Raw genomic sequence first — 21,493 nt, forward strand, 5'->3', positions numbered from 1 at the left:
TCCTCTACTGAGAATTCTCTATTTAGCTCTGTACCCCACCTTTCAAGTGGATCCTTTGGTGTTTTGGAGACTTGTTTCTTTAGTTCTTTGTAAATTTTGGAGATTAGCCCTCTGTCAGATGTAGGGTTAGTGAATATCTTTTCCCATTCTGTGGCCTGCCTTTTTGTCTTTTTGACTGTGTCCTTTGCCTTACAGAAGCTTTTTAGTTTCAGAAGGTCCCATTTGTTAATTGTCGATCTCAGTGCCTGTGCCACTGGTGTTATGTTTAGGAAGTGGTCTCCTGTACCAACTCGTTGAAGAGTATCTCCCACTTTCTCTTCTAAAAGTTTCAGTGTGGCTGGATGTATGTTGAGATCTTTGATCCATTTGGACTTAAGTTTTGTACAAGGCGATAAACATGGATCTATCTGCAGTCTTCTGCATACCAGTACCCAGTTATGCCAGCACCATTTGTTGAAGATGCTTTCTTTTTTCCACTGTACAGTTTTAGCTTCTTTGTCAAAAATCAAGTGTTCATAGGTGTGTGGGTTAAAATTAGGGCTTTTGATTCGGTTCCATTGGTCTACCTGCCTATTTTGTGCCAATACCAAGCTGTTTTCAGGACTATAGCTCTATAATAGAGCTTGAAGTCAGGTATGGTGATGCCTCCTGAAGTTCCTTTATTGTATAGGGATGTTTTGGCTATCCTGGGCCTTTTGTTTTTCCATATAAAGTTGATTAATGTTCTTTCCAGGTCCTTGAAGAATTGTGATGGAATTTTGATAGGGATTGCATTGAATCTATAGACTGCTTTTGGCAAGATTGCCATTTTTATTATGTTGATCCTACCAATCCAAGAGCATGGGAGATCTTTCCATTTTCTGGTATCTTCTTTGATTTCTTTCTTCAAAGACACAAAGTTCTTGATATACAGGTCTTTCACTTCCTTGGTTAACATTATCCCCAGATATTTGATGCTGTTTTTGGCTATTGTAAAAGGTGATGTTTCTCTGATTTCATTCTCAGTGACTTCATCCTCTGTATATAATAGGGCCACTGATAGTTTTGAGTTTACCTTGTATCCTGCCACATGGCTGAAGGTGTTTATCAGCTCTAGGAGTAACCTTGCGGAGTTTTTTGGGTCACTTATGTAAACTATCATATCATCTGCAAATAGTGAAAGTTTGACTTCTTCTTTTCCTATTTGTATCCCCTTTATCTCCTTTTGTTGTCTTATTGCTGTAGCTAGAACTTCAAGTACAGTATTGAAGAGATATGGAGAGAGTGGACAGCCTTGTCTTGTTCCTGATTTTAGAGGAATTGCTTTGAGTTTCTCTCCATCTAGTTTGATGTTAGCTGTTGGTTTACTGTATATTGCTTTTATTATATTCAGGTACGTTCCTGTTATCCCTGATCTCTCTAGGACCTTTATCATGAAGGGGTGCTGGATTTTGTCAAAGGCTTTTTCAGCATCTAGTGAGATGATCATGTGGTTTTTCTTTCGCAGATTGTTAATCTGGTGGATTACATTGATAGATTTTCTAATGTTGAACCATCCCTGCATTCCTGGAATGAAGCCTACTTGATCATGGTGGATGATTTTTCTGATGTGTTCTTGAATCCTGTTTGCAAGTATTTTATTGAGTATTTTTGCATCAATGTTCATGAGGGAAATTGGTCTATAGTTCTCTTAGTTGTGTCTTTGTGTGGCTTGGGTATCAAGGTAATTGTAGCCTCGTAGAAAGAGTTTGGCAGTGAGCCTCCTGCTTCTATTGTGTGGAATACTTTGATGAGTATTGGAATGAGCTCTTCTTTGAATTTCTGGTAGAATTCTGCACTGAAGCCATCTGGGCCTGGGCTTTTTGTTTGGGAGACTTTTGATGACTGATTCTATTTCATTAGGGGTTATAGGTCTGTTTAGATTATTTATCTGTTCTTGATTTAGTTTTGGCAAGTGATATCTATCCAGGAAATTGTCCATTTCCTTTAAATTTTCAAATTTTGTGGAGTACAGATTTTCAAAGTATGCCCTGATGATTCTCTTGATTTCCTCAGAGTCTGTTGTTATGTCCCCTTTTTCATCCCTGATTTTGTTAATTAGCATGTTCTCTCTGTGTCTTTTGGTTTGTTCGGACAGAGGTTTGTCTATTTTGTTGATTTTCTCAAGAACCAACTCTTTGTTTCATTGATTCTTCTCAGTGTTTTCCTGGTTTCTACTTGATTGATTTCAGCCCTCAATTTGATTATTTCCTGGCGTCTGCTCCTCCTGGGGAGTTTGCTTCTTTTTGTTCTAGAACATTCAGCTGTGCTATTAATTCTCTAGTATGACTGTTCTCCAGTTTTTTCATGTGGGCACTTAGTGCTATAAACTTTCCTCTCAGCACTGCTTTCAAAGTGTCCCATAAGTTTGTGTATGTTGTGTCTTCATTTTCATTGAAATCGAGGAAGTCTTTAATTTCTTTTTTTATTTGTTCCTTTACCCAGGGATGGTGCAATTGTGCATTGTTCAATCTCCATGAGTTTGTAGGGTTTCTGCGATTTGTGTTATTGTTGAATTCTAATGTTAATGCATGGTGGTCTGATAAGATGCAGGGGGTTATTCCAATTTTTTTGTATCTGTGGAGATTTGCTATGTTTCCTATTATGTGGTCAATTTTAGAGAAGGTTCCATGTGGTGCCGAGAAGAAGGTATATCCCTTTGTATTTGGGTGGAATGTTCTATAGATGTCTGTTAAACCCAGTTGGGTCATAACTTCTATTAGTTCTTTTGTTTCTTTGTTAAGTTTCTGTCTGGAGGTCCTGTCTAGCAGTGAGAGCGGAGTGTTGAAGTCTCCTACTATTAGTGTGTGAGATTTTATGTGCATTTTGAGCTTTAGTAATGTTTCTTTCACGAATGTAGGTGCCTTTGTATTTGGGGCGTAGATGTTTAAAATTGAGACTTCATCTTGATGTATTTTTCCTTTGATGAATATGAAGTGCCCTTCTTCATCTCTTTTGATTGATTTTAATTTGAAGTCTAATTTGTTAGATATTAGGATTGCTACGCCCGCTTGCTTCTTGGGGCCGTTTGATTGGAAGATCTTTTCCCAGCCCTTTACTCTGAGATAACGTCTGTCTTTGGTATTGAGATGTGTTTCTTGTATGCAGCAGAAGGAAGGGTTCTGTCTTCGTATCCATTCTGCTAGTCTGTGTCTTTTTATAGGCAAGTTGAGGCCATTGACATTGAGGGATATTAATGACCATTGATTGGTGATCCTTGTTTGCGCTTGATTTCTTGTTAGTGAAGTTATTTTGTGTAGTTTCTCCTCCCTTTTTCTTTTGGTGTTTTGTAAAGTATGATTATATATTGCCTGTGTCTTTGTGAATGTAGTTATCTTCCTTGGCTCTAGGTTTTCCTTCTAGCATTTTCTGTAGAGCTGGATTCATGGATACGTATTGTTTAAATCTGGCTTTGTCATGGAATATTTTGTTTTCTCCATCTATGGTAATTGAGAGCTTTGCTGGATATAGTAGTCTGGGTTGGCATCCTTGTTCCCTTAGCGTTTGTAGGACATCTGTCCAGGATCTTCTGGCTTTCATCGTTTCCATTGAGAAGTCAGGTGTAGTTCGGATAGGTCTGCCTTTGTATGTTACTTGGCCTTTTTCTTTAGCTGCTCTTAATATTTTCTCTTTACTCTGTAGGTTTGATGTTTTGATTATTATATGGCGAGGTGACTTCTTTTTCTGGTCGAGCCTATTTGGTGTTCTGTAAGAGTCTTGTACTTTCATAGGCATATCTTTCTTTAGGTTAGGGAAGTTTTCTTCTATGATTTTGTTGAATATGTTTTCTGTACCTTTAAGTTGAATTTCTTCACCTTCTTCTATACCTATTATTCTCAGGTTTGGCTTCTTCATGGTGTCCCATATTTCCTGGATATTTTGTGTTAAGGATTTGTTGGTTTTGAGATTTTCTTTGGTTGACGACTCTATATCCTCTAATGAGTCTTCAACACCTGAAATTCTCTCTTCTATCTCTTGTATTCTATTGGTGATACTTGCATCCGTAGTTCCAGACCGTTTGCCGAGCTTTTCTATTTCTTTATCGTTTCTATTTCAGCTTTCAATCCTTCAACTGTTTGAGCTGTTTCCTTAATTTTCTTGGTTGATTTTTCTTGGTGCTCTTTAGATTCTTTGAGAGATTTGTTTATTTCTTGAATTTTCCCCCCCATTTCATGGATTTTTTTGTTTGTTTTTTCTTCTATTTCTTTAAGGGATTTCCTCGTTTCTTCTTTGAGGGTCTCCATCATCTTCATGAAATAATTTTTAAGGTGTGTCTCCTCTTCTTCATCTATGTAGTGCTTTTCGGGTCTTGCTGGTGTTGGATCCCTGGATTCTGGTGGGGTCATGTTGGTGTTTCTATTGCTGAGTGATCTCTTATTCTGTCTTCTTCCCATCTCTTCTTCCAGTGGGTGCTGGTGGGGTCTTTCCGTCTCCACTGGTCTCCTTCCTTACTGCAGCTGAAGCTGGGGATGCTGAAGCTGGACTCGCTGGGGTTGGGGTCTTGGAGGGGCTGATGTCTTTCCTGAAGCTGGACTCCCTGAGGTTGGGGTCTTGGAGGGGCTGATGTCTTTCCTGTGTGGGCGGCTCTTCTGGAAGCCAGGAGCGGCCCCGAAGATGGAGGGGGATGGGTGATGGGCGGGCGGTCCCCGCTGGAGGCCCAATCTCACCTGAAGCTGGCCTCCCTGGGGTTGGGGTCTTGAAGGGGCTGATCTCTTTCCTGTGTGGGCAGGTCTTCTGGATGCCGGAGCAGCCCAGGAGATCGCGGGGGATGGGTGATGGGCGGGAGGTCCTCCCTGCAGGAGACCCAATCTCACCTGAAGCTGGACTCCCTGGGGTTGGGGTCTTGGAGGGGCTGATGTCTTTCCTGTGTGGGCGGGTCTGCTGGAAGCCGGGAGCAGCCCCGAAGATGGAGGGGGGATGGGTGATGGGTGGGCGGTCCCAGCCGGAGACCCAATCTCACCTGAAGCTGGACCTGCTGAACCAGGATTGCCATTTTTACTACATTGATCCTACCTATCCAAGAGCATGGGAGATCTTTCCATTTTCTGAGGGCTTCTTTAATTTCTTTCTTTAAAGATTCAAAGTTCTTATGATACAGGTCTTTCACTTGTTTGGTTAGCGTTACCCCAAGGTATTTTATGTTGTTTGTGGCAATTGTAAAGGGTGATGTTTCTCTGATTTCTCTTTCAGCCCTTTTATCATTTGTATATAGTAGGGCTACTGACTTTCTTGAGTTGATCTTGTAGCCTGCCACTTTGCTGAAGGTGTTAATCAGCTGTAAGAGTTCCCTGGTAGAGTTCTTTGGGTCATTGATGTAAACTATCATATCGTCTGCAAACAGTGAAAGTTTGACCTCTTCCTTCCCAATTTGTATCCTCTTGATCCCCCTTTGTTGTCGTATGGCAATAGCTAGAACTTCAAGTACCATGTTGAAAAGGTATGGAGAGAGTGGACAGCCTTGTTTTGTTCCTGATTTTAGAGGAATTGCGTTGAGTTTCTGTCCATTTAGTTTGATGTTGGCTGTTGGTTTACTGTATATGGCTTTTATTATGTTTAAGTATGTCCCTGTTATCCCAGATCTCTCCAAGACCTTTACCATGAAGGGGTGTTGGATTTTGTCAAAGGCTTTTTCAGCATCTAGTGAGATGATCATGTGATTTTTGTTTTTCAGCTTGTTTATATGGTGGATTACGTTGATGGATTTTCGTATATTGAACCATCCCTGCATCCCTGGGATGAAACCTACTTGATCGTGGTGAATGATTGTTTTGATGTGTTCTTGGATCCGATTTGCCAGTATTTTATTGAGTATTTTTGCATCAATGTTCATGAGGGATATTGGTCTGAAGTTCTCTTTCTTGGTTGTATCTTTGTGTGGCTTGGGGATCAAGGTTATTGAAGCCTCATAGAAAGAGTTTGGCAAAGACCCTTCTGCTTCTATTGTGTGGAACACTTTGAGAAGAATTGGTATAAGCTGTTCTTTGAATTTCTGGTAGAATTCTGCACTGAGGCCATCTGGACCTGGACTTTTTTTGGTCGGGAGACTTTTGATGACAGCTTCTATTTCCATAGGGGTTATAGGTCTATTTAAATTGCTTATCTGTTCTTGATTTAGTTTTGGCAAATGATAGCTGTCCAGGAAGTCATCCATTTCCTTTAAATTTTCGAATTTTGTGGAGTACAGGTTTTCAAAGTATGACCTAATGATTCTCTGGATTTCCTCAGAGTCTGTTGTTATGTCCCCCTTTTCATTTCTGATTTTGTTAATTTGCGTGTTCACTCTCTGCTGTTTGGTAAGTTTGGACAAAGGTTTGTCTATCTTGTTGATTTTCTCAAAGAACCAACTCTTCGTTGCATTGATTCTTTGTATTGTTTTCCTGGTTTCTACTTTATTGATTTCAGCCCTCAATTTGATTAATTCCTGGCGTCTACTCCTCCTGGGGGAGTTTGCTTCTTTGTGTTCTAGAGCTTTCAGCTGTGATGTTAATTCTCTGGTATAACTGTTCTCCTGTTTCTTCATGTGAGCACTTAGTGCTATGAACTTCCCCCATAGTACTGCTTTCAAAGTGTCCCATAGGTTTGGGTATGTTGTGTCTTCATTCTCATTGAATTCGAGGAAGTCTTTAATTTCTTTTTTTATTTCCTCTTTGACCCAGGGATGGTGCAGTTGAGCATTATTCAATTTCCATGAGTTTGTAGGTTTTCTGCAATTTGTGTTGTTGTTGAATTCTAATTTTAAGGCATGGTGGCCTGATAAGATGCATGGAGTTATTCCAATTTTTTTGTATCTGCTGAGGTTTGATATGTTGCCAAGTATGTGGTCGATTTTTGAGAAGGTTCCATGTGGTGGTGAGAAGAAGGTATATTCTTTTTTATGTGGATGAAATGTTCTATAGATATCTGTTAATCCCAGTTGGGTCATTACTTCTATTAGACCCTTTGCTTCTTTGTTGAGTTTCTGTCTGGTATTCCTGTCTAGTGGTGAGAGTGGTGTGTTGAAATCTCCCACTATAACTGTGTGGGGCTTTAGATGAGATTTAAGTTCTAATAATGTTTCTTTAACGAATGTGGATGCCTTTGTATTTGGGGCATAGATGTTCAGGATAGACACTTCATCTTGGTGGGTTTCACCTGTGATGAGTATGTAATGACCTCCTTCATCTCTTTTGATTGATTTTATTTTAAAGTCTAGTTTATTAGATATTAGGATTGCTACCCATGCTTGTTTCTTGGGTCCATTTGATTGAAAAATTTTTTCCCAACCTTTAACTCTCAGGTAATGTCTGTCTTTGAGGGTGAGGTGTATTTCTTGTATGCAGCAGAAGGAAGGGTTCTGTCTTCAAATCCATTCTGCTAGTCTGTGTCTTTTTATGGGTGAGTTAAGGCCGTTAATATTGAGGGATATTAATGACCATTGATTGCTCATCCTTCTTCGATTTGCGATGGTTGTTGTTGGTGGAATTATGTGTGGAATTTCACCCCTTTGTTCTTTTGGCTGTTGGTAGAGAGGGATTCTCTAATGCTTATGTTTTTCTGGTTGTAGTTAGCTTCCTTGGGTTGGAGTTTTCCTTCCAAAATTTTCTGTAGGGCTGGGATAGTGGACACATATTGCTTGAATCTAGTTTTGTCATGGAATATCTTGTTTTCTCCGTCTATAGTGATTGAGAGCTTTGCCGGGTATAGTAGTCTGGGCTGGCATCCATGGTCTCTTAGTGTAGGTAGAATATCTATCCAGGACCTTCTGGCTTTCAGAGTTTCCATGGAGAAATCAGGTGTAATTCTGATAGGTCTGCCTTTATATGTTACTTGACCTTTTTCCTTAGCTGCTCTTAATATTCTTTCTTTATTCTGTTTGTTTGGGGTCTTGATTATTATGTGGCGAGGGGATTTTTTTTTGTGGTCCACTCTATTTGGTTTTCTGTAGGCTTCTTGTACCTTCATTGGCATGTCTTTCTTAAGGTTGGGAAAGTTTTCTTCTATGATTTTGTTGAATATGCCTTCTGCCCCTTTGAGGTAGATTTCTTCTCCTTCTTCTATACCTATTATTCTTAGGTTTGGTCTTTTCATGGTGTCCCATATTTCCTGGATCTTTTGTGTTAAGGATTTGTTGGATTTAAGGTTTTCTTTGGTTGATAAATCCATTTCTCCTAGTGTATCTTCAACACTTGAGATTCTCTCTTCCATCTCTTCTATTCTGTTGGTAATGCTTGTATTGGTAGTGCCTGACTGTTTGTCCAGCTTTTCTATTTTCTGCCTTTCTTCAGATTGTGTTTTTTTAATGTCTCTATTTCAGTTTTCAACCCTTGCAGTGTTTGCATTGCTTCTTGCAATTTTCTGTTTATCTGTCGTCCGTTTGTTGCCTTTTATGAATTTTTTGGTTTGTTCTTTCTTCCATTTCTTGCATTTTTTGGTTTGCTTTTTGTTCCATTTCTTGGATTTTGTGCTTTGTTTCTTCTTCCATTTCCTGCCTTTTTTGGTATGTTTCTTCTTCTAATTCTTGCATTTTTTGCTTTGTTTTTTCTTCCATTTCTTGCATTTTTTTGCTTCATTTCTTCTTCCATTTCCTGCCTTTTTTGGTTTGTTTTTTCTTCCAATTCTTGCATTTTTTGGTTTGTTTTTTCTTCCATTTCTTGCATTTTTTGGTTTGTTTTTTCTTCCATTTCTTTGAGGGATTTTCCAATATCCTCTTTTAGGGCCTCTATCATTTTCATGAAAGTGCTTTTAAGGTCGTTCTCTTCTGCTTCCTTCGCATTGGAATGTTGGGGTCTTGCTGGTGTGGAGTCTCTAGAATCTGGCGGTGTCATATTTGTTTTTCTGTTGCTGACTGTGTTTTTGTATTGTCTCTTTCCCATCTCTTCTTCTAGTGGGTGCAGAAAGAGCCCCTTACTGGTCTGGGGACCAGAGTTCCCTTTTGGTGGGTGCTAGCAAGTCCAATAATCTGGTGGTTCTTCTATACCTTGTCCAAATGCTGGTCCATGGGTGGAGAAGAAGAACAGGAATCTGGGGCGCTTAGGCTCCTACCTGGTCCCCTGGACCCTATGCTGGGTCCTGTTGTACCTGATCCAGAACAGCTACTCCCCTGGTCTCCCTGGCTCCTCTAGTTTCCTGGTCTTGTTGGTGGGAGAGAAGATCTGGAGTCTGGGGTGCTTGGCTCCCTCCGGGACTGGGAGCTCTGTGCAGTTCCCAGGCGATCTGCAGGCACTGGAACACAGGCCGGGAAGCCGGCCTGTTTACCTGATGCTGCCGGAGGGACCTCTTTTCTCTTTTTATGATCCTTTTACCTAATTAAAAAAACCTTCTGCTTGAACTCTGTCGCAGGACTTTCTACGATTTTTCTCATTGATTTTATTTTGATTTACAAGTGAGAGAGGAACATGCCAATATCGTCAAAATAATAATAATAGTTACCCAAATTATGTTTGAATTACTGATAAGAAAGCAGTAAGAGGGGTATCTTATTTCCCATACTTCCTGTCTCCTAGTGTGGTCTGGCATTTTCTAATAGAAAGTCCTTAACAGTTTCTTGTCAGAATGATGGAGATTGTGGTATTGGCTGTTGGTACCACCCAGCCCCTGAGAAATTAAAAAATGGAGGCATATTCTTCATTACAAATAGCCAGCTATATAGCTTGGGATGTTTCTTGCCAGTTTTTGTTAACTTTAAATTATCCTATCTACTTTTTTTGCCTTTGGGCTTTTTCCTTTCCTTACTTCTGTATGTCTTACCTTACTATCACACTTACTCTGTTGCTGGCTGTGTGACTGGCCCCTTATGTCCTCCTCTCCTTGTCCTCTCGCTCCTGCTCTCTCTCTCTCTGTCTTTCTCTTTCTCCTTTTAATTTATACTCTCTGCCTGCCACCTTCGCCTATCCTTTCTCCTTCCTAGCTATTGACATTTCAGTGCTTTATTAGAACATAAGATGTTTTAGACAGGCAAAGAATCACAGCTTCACAGAGTAAAACAAATGCAACATAGGAGAATGCAACACATCTTTGCATCATTAAACAAATGTTCCACATCATAAACAAACGTAACACATGTTAAAATAATATTCCACAACACAATGGATAAAATGAAACCAGGGAAGTTCATCTATAGACCTCATACTCACAAAAGGATAGTCCTAACAGATGAAAGAAATCTGCCCTTTCAGCAGATTTGGGAACGGCTAAATCCTAAGAGACACAAGGAATGGAGATACACAGGGATGGAGACACACAGGAAATACTTGTAGTATATCCAGAATTTTTAACCGCATTTGCTTTTCTATCCTGTGTCAGGGTTTCTGCATCCTGCTGTGCTCCAACTGCTACCCAGACTCTGTCTGTATCCATGGACTGCTGGGGATGTTCCATAGCTGAGAATACATGGTTGACACTGCTGTCTTAGTACAGGAGCTGACAGGAATTGACTGGCTCCTGTCAGAAACCCTTATTCTCCTCTGGTCCTCAGTCTAGATTTTGATGCTGTGTTCTTTTGCATGACTGTCTTGAGTCAGCTGAATTGCACAAAACTTTGATCTCTTAGAGTATCTGTGTGTGTCATTAGGAAGCTGAGGTTTTTTCCCTTCAGGAGAAACAAGTGCTTGATCCATGCTTTTGTCCTTTGAAGAGAGAGCAGCATTGTAGATTGAGAAATGAATGACATGTAAAGACAGTGAAGACTACAAAGATGGATCTTAGTGTCACTTTGTAAACTTCCTCAAGTTTACTAAGCCTGCTTACTCTATGCTTCAAATAGATGTGACAGCTACACCTCTTTGGATGGTTTTTGAAATTAACAAAGGAACCTGATTAAAGTAGTTTAGATATCATAATATATAACAAAATAATAAGTTCATCATTACTGCTCTCAGATATAAAGAAGAAATTTTTAATGATGTGTTGAAATTATGAATTTTTAGAAGGAAGGGACAGTGAATGTACTGAATAAACTTTGACATTATTTTTTGTGTATGTTTAATTACAGATGTGCTACTGAAGCATACTTGGCAAACCAAGGCATTGATATCTCATCATGGGGCTTCTGGAAGAATTATGTGGCCTTGGGTTGTATAATGATTATCTTCTTATCAATGACCTATGTGCAGTTGTTACATCATAAGAAAAAGAGATGTTTTTAAATCACTCTCCCACTTTCTTTGAATTAATCTGACATTTGAAAAAAAATAAAACTTTTCTGGCGGCCATTGTCAGTGGAGCAGCAGGTAGTACTTGAATTTCAGGAGTCTGGCCCACCAGATTGGAAGGCACTGATGGGTGAATCTTGGATAGGCAAGGCCCTGAGGGTTTGCTTCACAATGTTTCTTTACATATTTGGCATTGCCATTTTTCTCTGGTAGCTGGCATGGTGTGAATGGGGGATGAGAGATCCCCACTGCGTTTAATATAAATGTGATATTCTCATGGAAATATCCTATTCTACTGGGCATTGTTACCTGTGGATTATTATGAAGATGATTTCCTACTAAGCAATACTATTTAACCAAAGTTATGATTTTATACAATAACAGTGATAGTTGAAATAGAATTTTGATGATTAAGGGTATTTTACCAAATGAAGTGAGGGATTATGATAGAGGTTAGTTTAGTGGGAAAATTAATACAGGTAAAGGTGGGATATGGTGTTTCCTCCACTGCTGATAAAGCAGGGGCTGCAGAGGATAGAAAAATAGGACCAAGTAAGTGTCACAAAGTGAGGACTTATGAGTTTCCTTGAGGAACCCTTTAGACTGTTTTTTTTAGGTTAATGATTAAGAAAAACAATCAAATCCCAGGAATTAGCTCAAGTTCTTTTTTATATTGGGAATTGTGTTCACAGATTTCATTGTGCATCATAGATAAAACAAAACTTTAATAATATTTCATGTAACTACAAAACAAAGAATTGGATTGTTGGTTATGATAATTGGGCAGAACTCTAAAAATGAAAAGTGAAATTAATCACCTGATCTTCTGGCAATTATAAAAACTACTGCCTATGTAAATGGTTATGGCTAAAAGGCTCAGAAGTCTAAAAGATAAATGTTCAAATGTATATAGGTTCTTGGGAATATTTTGCTTTTTACCTGTAATATGTAAAATGATTAATCATGTAAGGGAAATCAGAGACATGTTTTTTTTATTGTATTCATTGTAATCATTCACTTAAAAATTCAATGTAACTAAACTGTAATTTTTATATTGCTTGAAAAATTCTGCTGGGTTATATTAGCTGTAAGGAAAAAGTAAGGAAGTTAGAAGGAAGACATCAGGAAGTAGAGGAGAAGGAAGTCATCAGGAGAAAGAAGAGAAACATCAGGACAGAGCAGAAAAATGGTAGCGCAGAACAAGAAATGAAGACAATAATAAAATGAAGAACTAAGTTTGTTCATCAGAAAATCCCTAGTGTGTCTGTTTGTCTGTCTAGTATTTCATCTGCTCTGCATCTCTGGTTTCTGTAACCTGGTGAATATGTGTCATTTGTCAGCACCATAGGTGAGATCCTGACATATTGGAGGTGTGTGTGTTATGTGTGAGAGAGTAGTGTGTGAGTGTGTGTGTGGTATGTGTGTGAGAGTGTATGTGTGCATGTGTGTGTATGTGAGTGTGTGTGTATGTGAGAGTCTTTATGGTGTGAGTGTGTGTATATGTGAGAGAGTATGTAGGTGTATGTGTGTGGTGCGTGCGTCTGTGTCTCTGAGTGTGCACATGTGTGTGTCTGTGTGTAATTGTATGTGGTATGTGTATGAGCATGTGCAAGTATGTGTGTGTGAGTGTGGTGTGTGTGTGTCTATGTATCAGTGTGTATTTGGTGTGTGTGTGTGAGTGTGTGTGTGTGAGAGTATGTGTTTGTGAGACAGTGTGGTGTGTGGTGTGTGTGTATGTGTGTGTGAAAGTGTTTGTATGTGTGTGTGTGAGTATGTGAATATGTATGTGTGTGTGTGAGTATGTGAATGTGTGTGAGAGTATATGTGTGTATATGTGTGTGTATGTATGTGTGTGGTATGTGTATGTGAGCGTGTGTATGATAGTGTGTGTATGTGTGAGAAAGTGTGTGGTATGCTGTGTGTATGCATGTGTGTGTGTGTGTGTGTGTGTGTGTGTTCATACTCTTATTCCCTGGTCTCACCTTCAATTCCTGGTTTCCATGGCAGCAAAGCTTTTTTTCTGTGTAAATCCAGCCAAAAACAAGCAACTGGGATCTTAGGTTCTATGGTGCAAAGTTTTCTACAATTGTTTAAAGAAATGTGATTCCAAATTATTATAAAGGTTCACACTCACACGCATGGACAAATGCTACATCCAGCATCACCCAGAAGAGATTCCCATGTAATGAACTGTGATGAGTGCAGAGACTCATGGCTGCTCAAGAAACCGGAGTTCAGTGACACTTGAGTGCTTCACCCTAAACAGGACACAAATGCTACCCTCTCTAAAGCTTAGAGCTGTGTGGAAGAGGGCTGTAGGGATACAGGAGCCAGAAGATGAGAAGAAAGTATGGAAATGCTATATTGTGGGCATGACACAAATAGTTATTGCAACCATGGTCTGTCTCACAACATCTACGGCTACCTACACAAGATGGAGTCTCTCATCAGCACAGTAAGGGTCAGAGAAGGACTCAAAGGGACCACACTCCCTTCTGCTGAACTATTGCTACTGATAGACAGCCAGTCACCGATTTCGTACTTACACTCACAGGTGATCCAGCTAGACTCCAGTGAATACTCTAAATTAAACTCAGTGGATCACAAGATAATACCCAAACATACAAATGTGAGAAAGGGATTCATACAGAGGGGCATTTGAAGGGAAATAAGAAAGGTGGAGGGAGTGAGAAAGGCTGAAATACATTTTATACATATATGGAATTGTCAAATTTAAAAAATACGAAGATAAAAAAGGATTCTTTTGTGTACAGTATGTAATGAAGACTTTTTCCTGTTTAGTTTCTTTCATACTGTAAATAAGCAATGGTTAGTTGTCTTTTAAAGTTCACAAACTAAATTCTAAATAAAAGGGTCTAAATTCCCAGCTCCATGAATGATTGTTGCATTACAGAATGAACTATACTCATATCTATATTTACCAGTAAAGGTATATGTTCTATTGTTGAATTGTTATTTTAATCTCACCTAACACATTGAATACAATTCCCGTAACATACTGGACTTTCGTATGTTTTATAAAAATGCTGCTAGAAGGACAGAAAGTCAGACTGCTACAGGGATGTGGCTTCTGAAAGACTCTCACACTCCAGAAATGGCCCCACATTTGTGTACATAATGTCATCGCTGAGTGGACTCCTACATGTTTAATTAAAAAAAAACAAGAGAGAGAGAGAAAGGGAGAAAGAGAATGCATTTGGACTGACAGCTAACGTTATTAAGTATTGCATGTTAGTTCATCTCATAGATAATAATCATGAGAGGCAATCAATCAAATTATTTGACCTGGAAAAGGAGAACTTGTCCTAGAAAACTTTACATTCTTTATGCTTTTACATCTACATCTTTGCAGTGAGAACATAACGTATCATCCACCAAAGAAATCCATCATGAGTCATTATCTGATCCATAAGAAATGTACTGATTCTGTTTTGAAAGTATGGTTCTAAAATATGCTATAAAAACCTATGTTTCTTCTAAGGTTAAAAAAATCAATAAACTGTATGTGGTGGTGCATGGTTACAGTGTCTTCAATTGGGATTTGGGAAGATGAGGAGTTCAAGGCCATCCACAGGTAGACAGTATGTTTGAGGGTACCCTGAGACACAAAAGACTACCTCAAAGCAAAACAAAAACAAACAAATCACACACATAATGAGTAACCATTAAATATCTTTGATGAGTTCATTAAGAAAGATCTTTGAATGATGATGTCTTTGTTAGAATTTCTATTGCTCTATTGCTGCAATGAAACACCAAGACCAAAAAAAAAAAGCAAGTTGGGGAGGAAAGGTTTTAATTGGCTCATACTTCTATGTGACTGTTCATCACTGAAGGAAGTCAGAGCAGGAACCTGAAGTCAGGAACTGATGCAAAGGCAATGGAGGTGTGCTGCTTACTGGCTTTCTCATAATGGCTTGCTCAACCTGCTTTCTTACAGAACCCAGGACCACCAGCTCAGGGATGGCACCACTCACAATGGCTGGGCCCTCCCTGTTGATCATTGACTAAGAAAATTCCTTACAACTGAATGTTATTTTCACACCAGAGGCTCCTTCTTCTCTGATGTCTCTAGTTTGTGTCAACTTGTCATAAAACCAGCTATAGCAGGTGGATACTTCTCTTTGGTGATATAATGGATCAGGAGACTTGACTGGGACTTTGGCTATCTGTAGCTGCAGTAAAAAGACAGGGTTCTTATGACATGAAATGGCTCTTGTGGGTGACTGCTCTCCTACCTGGACAGCACTGCTTTCTGGGCTCTAGGCTCCATAGAGCATCCCATGCCAACCCCATCCCCATCGCTGCCCCAGCAACTGGTCAGTAGGTAAGAGTACTTTGGGCTTGCAGTTCCACCACCTCTGACACCCATGGATTATGCAAACTTCAAGTCCCACTCTTCCCCACAAACCCACAGAAATCATCATCCTTCCCACACCCAACCATCCCCTGTGGCATCAGCAGCCCCAAGAGACACAGGTACCACCTACAGCAATTGGAGGAAGAAGATTCTCCCTCCTGGACAGCCCTGCTCTCTGGGCCCTAGGTCTCTGAGAACACCAAGTGCCCATCCCCCTACCATTGCAGCCCCAGAAACTGGTCAGCAGATAAGAACCCTGCAAGCAGGTCACTCTACCACCACCCCAACACCCATTGGACACTGCAAACTGTAAGTCCTACTCCACCCCAAAAACCACAGCACACATCATCCTTCCTACACACAACCATATTCCATGGCATCAGTGGTCCATGAAGACACAGGAACCACCTACACTGATTGGAAGAAGAGCCCCAGCAGCCAGTCAATAGAGACCCCTGGAAGTGTAGGGACCACCTGCATCTATTAGAGGACGAGATGTGTAGACAATAGGGTAAGAATACACTCAACAACATAAAGAGCAATATGGCACCACCAGAACTTAGTGGTTCTACAACAGCAGGATCTGAATATCCCAACTCAGAAGAAGCAGAAGAAAATACCCTTAAAAATAACTATGATGATAGAGGCCCTTAAAGAGGAAATGAGAAAATCTCTTAAAGAAATCAAGGAAAAGACAAAAATTGGAAGAAATAATAAACTCCTTAAACAAAGACAAGGCAGCCAAGAAAAAAATGTAAAAAGTGAAGGAAACAGTTCAAGACTTTAAAATTGAAATAGAGGCAATAGAGAAAGAACAAACTGAGGGATTTATGGAACTATAGATACAAGAATAACCAACAAAATATAACAGATGGAAGAGAGACTCTCAGGTGTTGAAGATACTATAGAAGAAATATATTCAGCAGTCAAGAAAATCCTAAATCCTACAATGTCTTAACAGAAATCAGGAAATCTGGAACACCATGAACAGACCAAACATAAGAATAATAGGGATATAAGGACAAGAATACCAGCTCAAAAGCAGAGAAACATTCAATAAAATCATAGAAAAAACTTTCCCAACCTAAAGAAGAAAATAACTATGAAAATACAAAAAGCTTACAGAACACCAAATGGACTGGACCAAAAAACGTCCCCTCACCACATAATAATCAAAATACTAAACATACAGAATAAAGAAAGAATATTAAGAACTTCGAAGGAAAAAGGCCAAGTAACTTAAAGGCAGACCTGTCAGAATAACACCCAATTTCTCAAGGAGACTCTGAAAGCCAGAAGGTGTTGGGAAGATGTTATACAGACACTATCAAATTAGGGATGCCACCCCAGACAACTATACCCCGCAAAACTTTCAATCACCATTGATGGAGAAAACAAGATATTCCATGACAAAATGAGATATAAACAATGCCTGTCCACAAATCCAGCCCTACAGAAAGTACTAGAAAGAAAACGGCAAGCCAAGGAAGTTATCTACAACCATGAAAACACAGGCAAACCCCCAAAAAGGGAAACCCAAACACATCAACACCAGCAGCAAAACCAAAAATTAACAATAATTAAAATTACTGGTCATTAATATCCCTTAATATCAATTTGTCTATAAAAAGATACAGATTAACTGAATGGATATGAATGGTATACATAAGTGACCCCAAATGTGACAGTAATGTGGCAGGATTCAAGATTAACTAAAAAAAATCAGTAGCCCTCCTATATACAAATGATAAATGGGATGAGAAAGAAATCAGAGAAACATTATTCTTTACAATAGCCTCAAAAATGTATAAAAACTTTGGGTAACTCTAACCAAATAAGTGAAAGACCTGTATGACAAGAACTTTAAGTCTCTGAAGAAATTGAAGAATATATTAGAAAATGGAAAGATCTCTCATGCTTCTGGATAGGTAGGATCAATGTAGCAAAAATGACAATCTTACCAAAAGCAATCTACAGAATCAATACAATCCCCATCAAAATGCTAGCACAATTCTTCACAGACCTCAAAAGAATAATACTCAGCTTCATATGGGAAAACAACAAAAGCCAGGGTAGATAAAATAATCCTGTACAATGAAGAAACTTCTGGAGGCATCACCATCCCTTCCTTCAAGCTCTACTACAGAGGCATAGTAACAAAAACAGTTTGGTACTGATATAAAAACAGACACGTGGATCAATGGAATAGAATTGAAGGCCCTGACATTAATCCACACAGATATAAACACCTGAATTTTGGCAAAGAGGACAAAATGGTACAATGGAAAAGAGAAAGCATGTTCAACAAATGACGTAGAACTGACAGAACTGGATGTCGTCATATAGTAGAATACAAACAGATCTATATCTATTTCCATTCACAAAACTCAAGTTCAAGTGATCAAAGACCTCAAAATGAATCCAGTTATACTGAATCTAATAGAAGAGAAAATGGCAAGTAACCTTTGAACACACTGGCATTGGAGATGAATTCCTAAATATAACACCAGTAGCACAGACATTGAGATCAACACTTAATAAATGGGATCCCCTGAAACTGAAAACCTATAAGTCAAAAGATACAGCAAATAAAAAAAAATGACAGACTACAGAATGGGAATATATCTTCACCAATCCCACATCTGACAGAGGGCTGATCTCAAAAATATATAAAGAATTCAAGAAACTAGACATCTTTAGTTGGAAGCTTTTTTCTTTGTACTGCTGGTCCTCCTGGACCAGTTTCTCTCCTGATCATGACTCTACACAGTTGCTTATGAAATAATCATTCTTAGGCTTAATATTAATTACAATTGTTTGGCCAATAGCTCAATTCTGTCTAATTTAAAATGAAGGTCTTAACTTTAACAAAGTAAAATTACATATAACAAAACAGTTGCCAAGCAAGAATTACAGTTATAATATTTACCCTATTTGCATTTGACAAGATTAAAGAAAATACTCTATCATTTATTTTATCTTTGTGAGTCTAAGTCTTATATCTAATATATCTTTTGTTATAACTAAGGAAAGCTATAACTATCTGCCTTCAACTCCATCAAAGATCTCAGGAGGATATTATTACCTAAGTAAACAGGCAGTGCATTGTAAGCATCTTCCAAAACTCTAGAAATGACAGGGAAATCTTGCTGCTTGGACAGTCATCCAAAGTTCTTCTGCAATGTTGGAACAACCATCTTCAGTCTACAGGCCCAAAGTACCTGACAGACTTTTCAGTGAAGCAGGAAATTTGAAGATCTGTTCCGGTAAAGTTCATCAGTTGGTCCTGCAGAATGCCTGGCAGTTTTTTCTGTGAAGCAGGAACACTGAAAGACTGACCTACCTTGTTTTGGCAAGTTCAGCAGTCACTTTCCTGTCGGTCCTGCCTATCCAGTTTATTCAGCACAGTCAAGCAGCCAGACAAGAGCAGATTCTTTTCCAAATGGCTAGTCTTGCCACATTGAAGGCAAACTCCATAACCAGTGCTGTCAGCAGCAGATGTGTCTCACTGTTGAGAAAAGTCTAAGTTCTTAAACATTTTACATCACATATTCTGTAGGTCTTTGAAGTGTTTGAAAAATACCTATTTATCTGAAATATAACTTTGCGTATCTAGAAAACCTAAGTTACATGACTATAATTTTGAATATTATAGATATCTGTATTTCTTAATTACACATCAGATTTTAAATGAGCTGTATAAGCATAATACCTTAAACAAGAGTAGAAATATGTATATTTATGTATATTATAAAAGATATTAAATTTGTATCAATAAGTCAAAATCAATACCAATGTAAAGTATTCATTTCTATATCATATCCTTTTTTTCTTTAGAAAGAGATCAACTATGACCATTAACCATTTATAATCAACCACCTTTAAATGAAAACAAACATTTATAAACAATATTTGGGGATTTTGGCATAGTTTTGTAGACTACTTTCTGCAAACTGAAGGTACTATTAATATTATGGGATCCTAAAAAATTTAGAATTATGTTTAAATCCTGACTGGGATATTTTGTGTGGTTCATAATCTCAGCCAGCATTCCTGAAGCTTTCATGGATGTTGGATCACTTGGGCCATTGTTTGGTGGGGTCTTGTTTGATCAAACCATAGTAACCTGAATCCATAGCTTTTCATCTTCTGTGGAAACAAAAACAGAAGCTCTTTTCCAAAGCACCATATCCTTAGATCCAATTTTTGAAGTCAAGTTACCTTTAAAATATATGTGTTGGTTTAGTTTACCAGCCCCCACAATAAAATGTCTCTCTGCAGTTAGCTCATTAACAGTCAAAAAATTCAAAGAAAACACATAAACCAGACTGTGTGTATTTTCCATCTTTACATGGCCCATAGTAAGTTTTAAAAATTGTATTTCTCCTTTAAGGACCTCAGTTTATTATCCTTAAATTATTAACCATCAAAATACCAAATAGTCCAATTAAAAAATGGGACACATATCTGAAGAGAGAATTCACAACAGAAGAATCTCAAATGGCCAAAAGGCATTTATGGAATTGCTCAACATCCTTAGTCATCAGGGAAATGAAAATCAAAATAACTCTGAGAAACCATCTTACTCAGGTCAGAATGGCTAAGATCAAAAATACAAGTGGTAGCTTATGTTGGAGAGGATGTGGAGTCAGGAGAGCACTCCTCCATTGTTGGTATGTTAGTTTCTTAGAAAACTGGGAATCAATCTACCACAAGACCCAGCAATATCACTCTTGGGCATATACCCAAAGGATACTCAACCATATTACAAGGGCATTTGCTTAACAATGTTCATAGCAGCTTCATTTGGAATAGCCAGAACCTGGAAACAACCTAGATGTCCCTCAATCAAAGACTGGATAAAGAAAATTTGGTACATTTACACAATGGAGTATGACACAGTCATCATGAAATTTACAGGCAAATGTATGGAACAAGAAAAGACCATCCTGAGTGAGGTAATCCAGACTCAGAAATACAAACATGGAATATATTCACTCATAAGTGAATATTAGATGAAAATCAAAGGATAACCAGGCTACAATCCACAGACCAGAAAATCTAGGTAAGAAAGAGGACTCTAAGAGATAATGACCCATGGATCACTCTAGGAAGGGGAAATAGATAAGATCTCCTAGGTAAAGTGGGGGTGGGAGGATTAGAGGGGAGGACATGGAGGATGAGAACATAAGGCAATGGGATGGGCAAGTTGGAGGAGGGAGGGACAAGGAGAGCAGTAAAAAAGGTATCTTGATTCAGGGAGCCATTAAGGGATTAGGGAGAGACTTGGTGGTAGGGAAATTCCCATATATCCACAAGGATGACCCCAGGTACAACTCTTAGCTATAGTGAAGAGGATGCCTTAACTGACCTTCCCCTTTAATCAGATTAGTGACTATTCTAATTGTTATCATAGATCCTACATGTAGTAACTGATGCAAGCAGATGCAGAGATATACAGTTAAGCCCTGGGTAGAGCTCCAGAATTGCAGTAGAAGAGAGGGAGGGGGGATTACATGAACAAGAAGGACAAGATTATGATGGGGCACCCACAGAGACATCTGACCCAAGCTCATGGACATCATGGATGCTAGTCATTGGTCAAAGGAGCTCCTATAGATCTCCCCAAACATCACAGACTATTTATTTCCAAGGCTATTGGTTGCTATCCATAACCTAATACTAGAACCCTATTGTTAAAGACCACACTTACTTATGTCATTGAACAATGAAAACTCAAGCAGGCATGCAATTAGAGGTTTCTCCCCTACTCTCCCCTACTCCTAGCATTAATGTTGCTGGGAGGTACTTTGAATGCTTCTGAAGGAGAAGAGTAATTATCACTATCTCCAGCTATAAACTCCATGACCTCCAGCCGTAACATGTCTGCAAGATATTCTGGTACAATAGTGGCACAAATGTAAGAGGAGCAAACAACCATTTTTTAAAAAAATTGGACTTAAGG

General features: G+C 38.8%; 1 protein-coding gene across 1 annotated transcript in view; it reads left to right on the forward strand.

Annotated features, from left to right (window-relative positions):
- The window catches only part of LOC101843877 (ATP-binding cassette sub-family G member 3), a 37,455-nt gene extending 26,242 nt beyond the window's left edge, over positions 1-11,213 (forward strand). The window contains exon 9 of the mRNA XM_040747885.1: positions 10,988-11,213. Coding sequence (XP_040603819.1) covers positions 10,988-11,141 — 154 coding nt within the window. The 3' untranslated portion in view covers positions 11,142-11,213. The remainder of the gene's footprint in view (positions 1-10,987) is intronic.
- The last annotated feature ends 10,280 nt before the right edge of the window (positions 11,214-21,493 follow it).

The sequence above is a fragment of the Mesocricetus auratus genome, unplaced genomic scaffold, assembly GCF_017639785.1.
Source record: "Mesocricetus auratus isolate SY011 unplaced genomic scaffold, BCM_Maur_2.0 Super-Scaffold_100006, whole genome shotgun sequence".
NCBI lineage: Eukaryota > Metazoa > Chordata > Mammalia > Rodentia > Cricetidae > Mesocricetus > Mesocricetus auratus.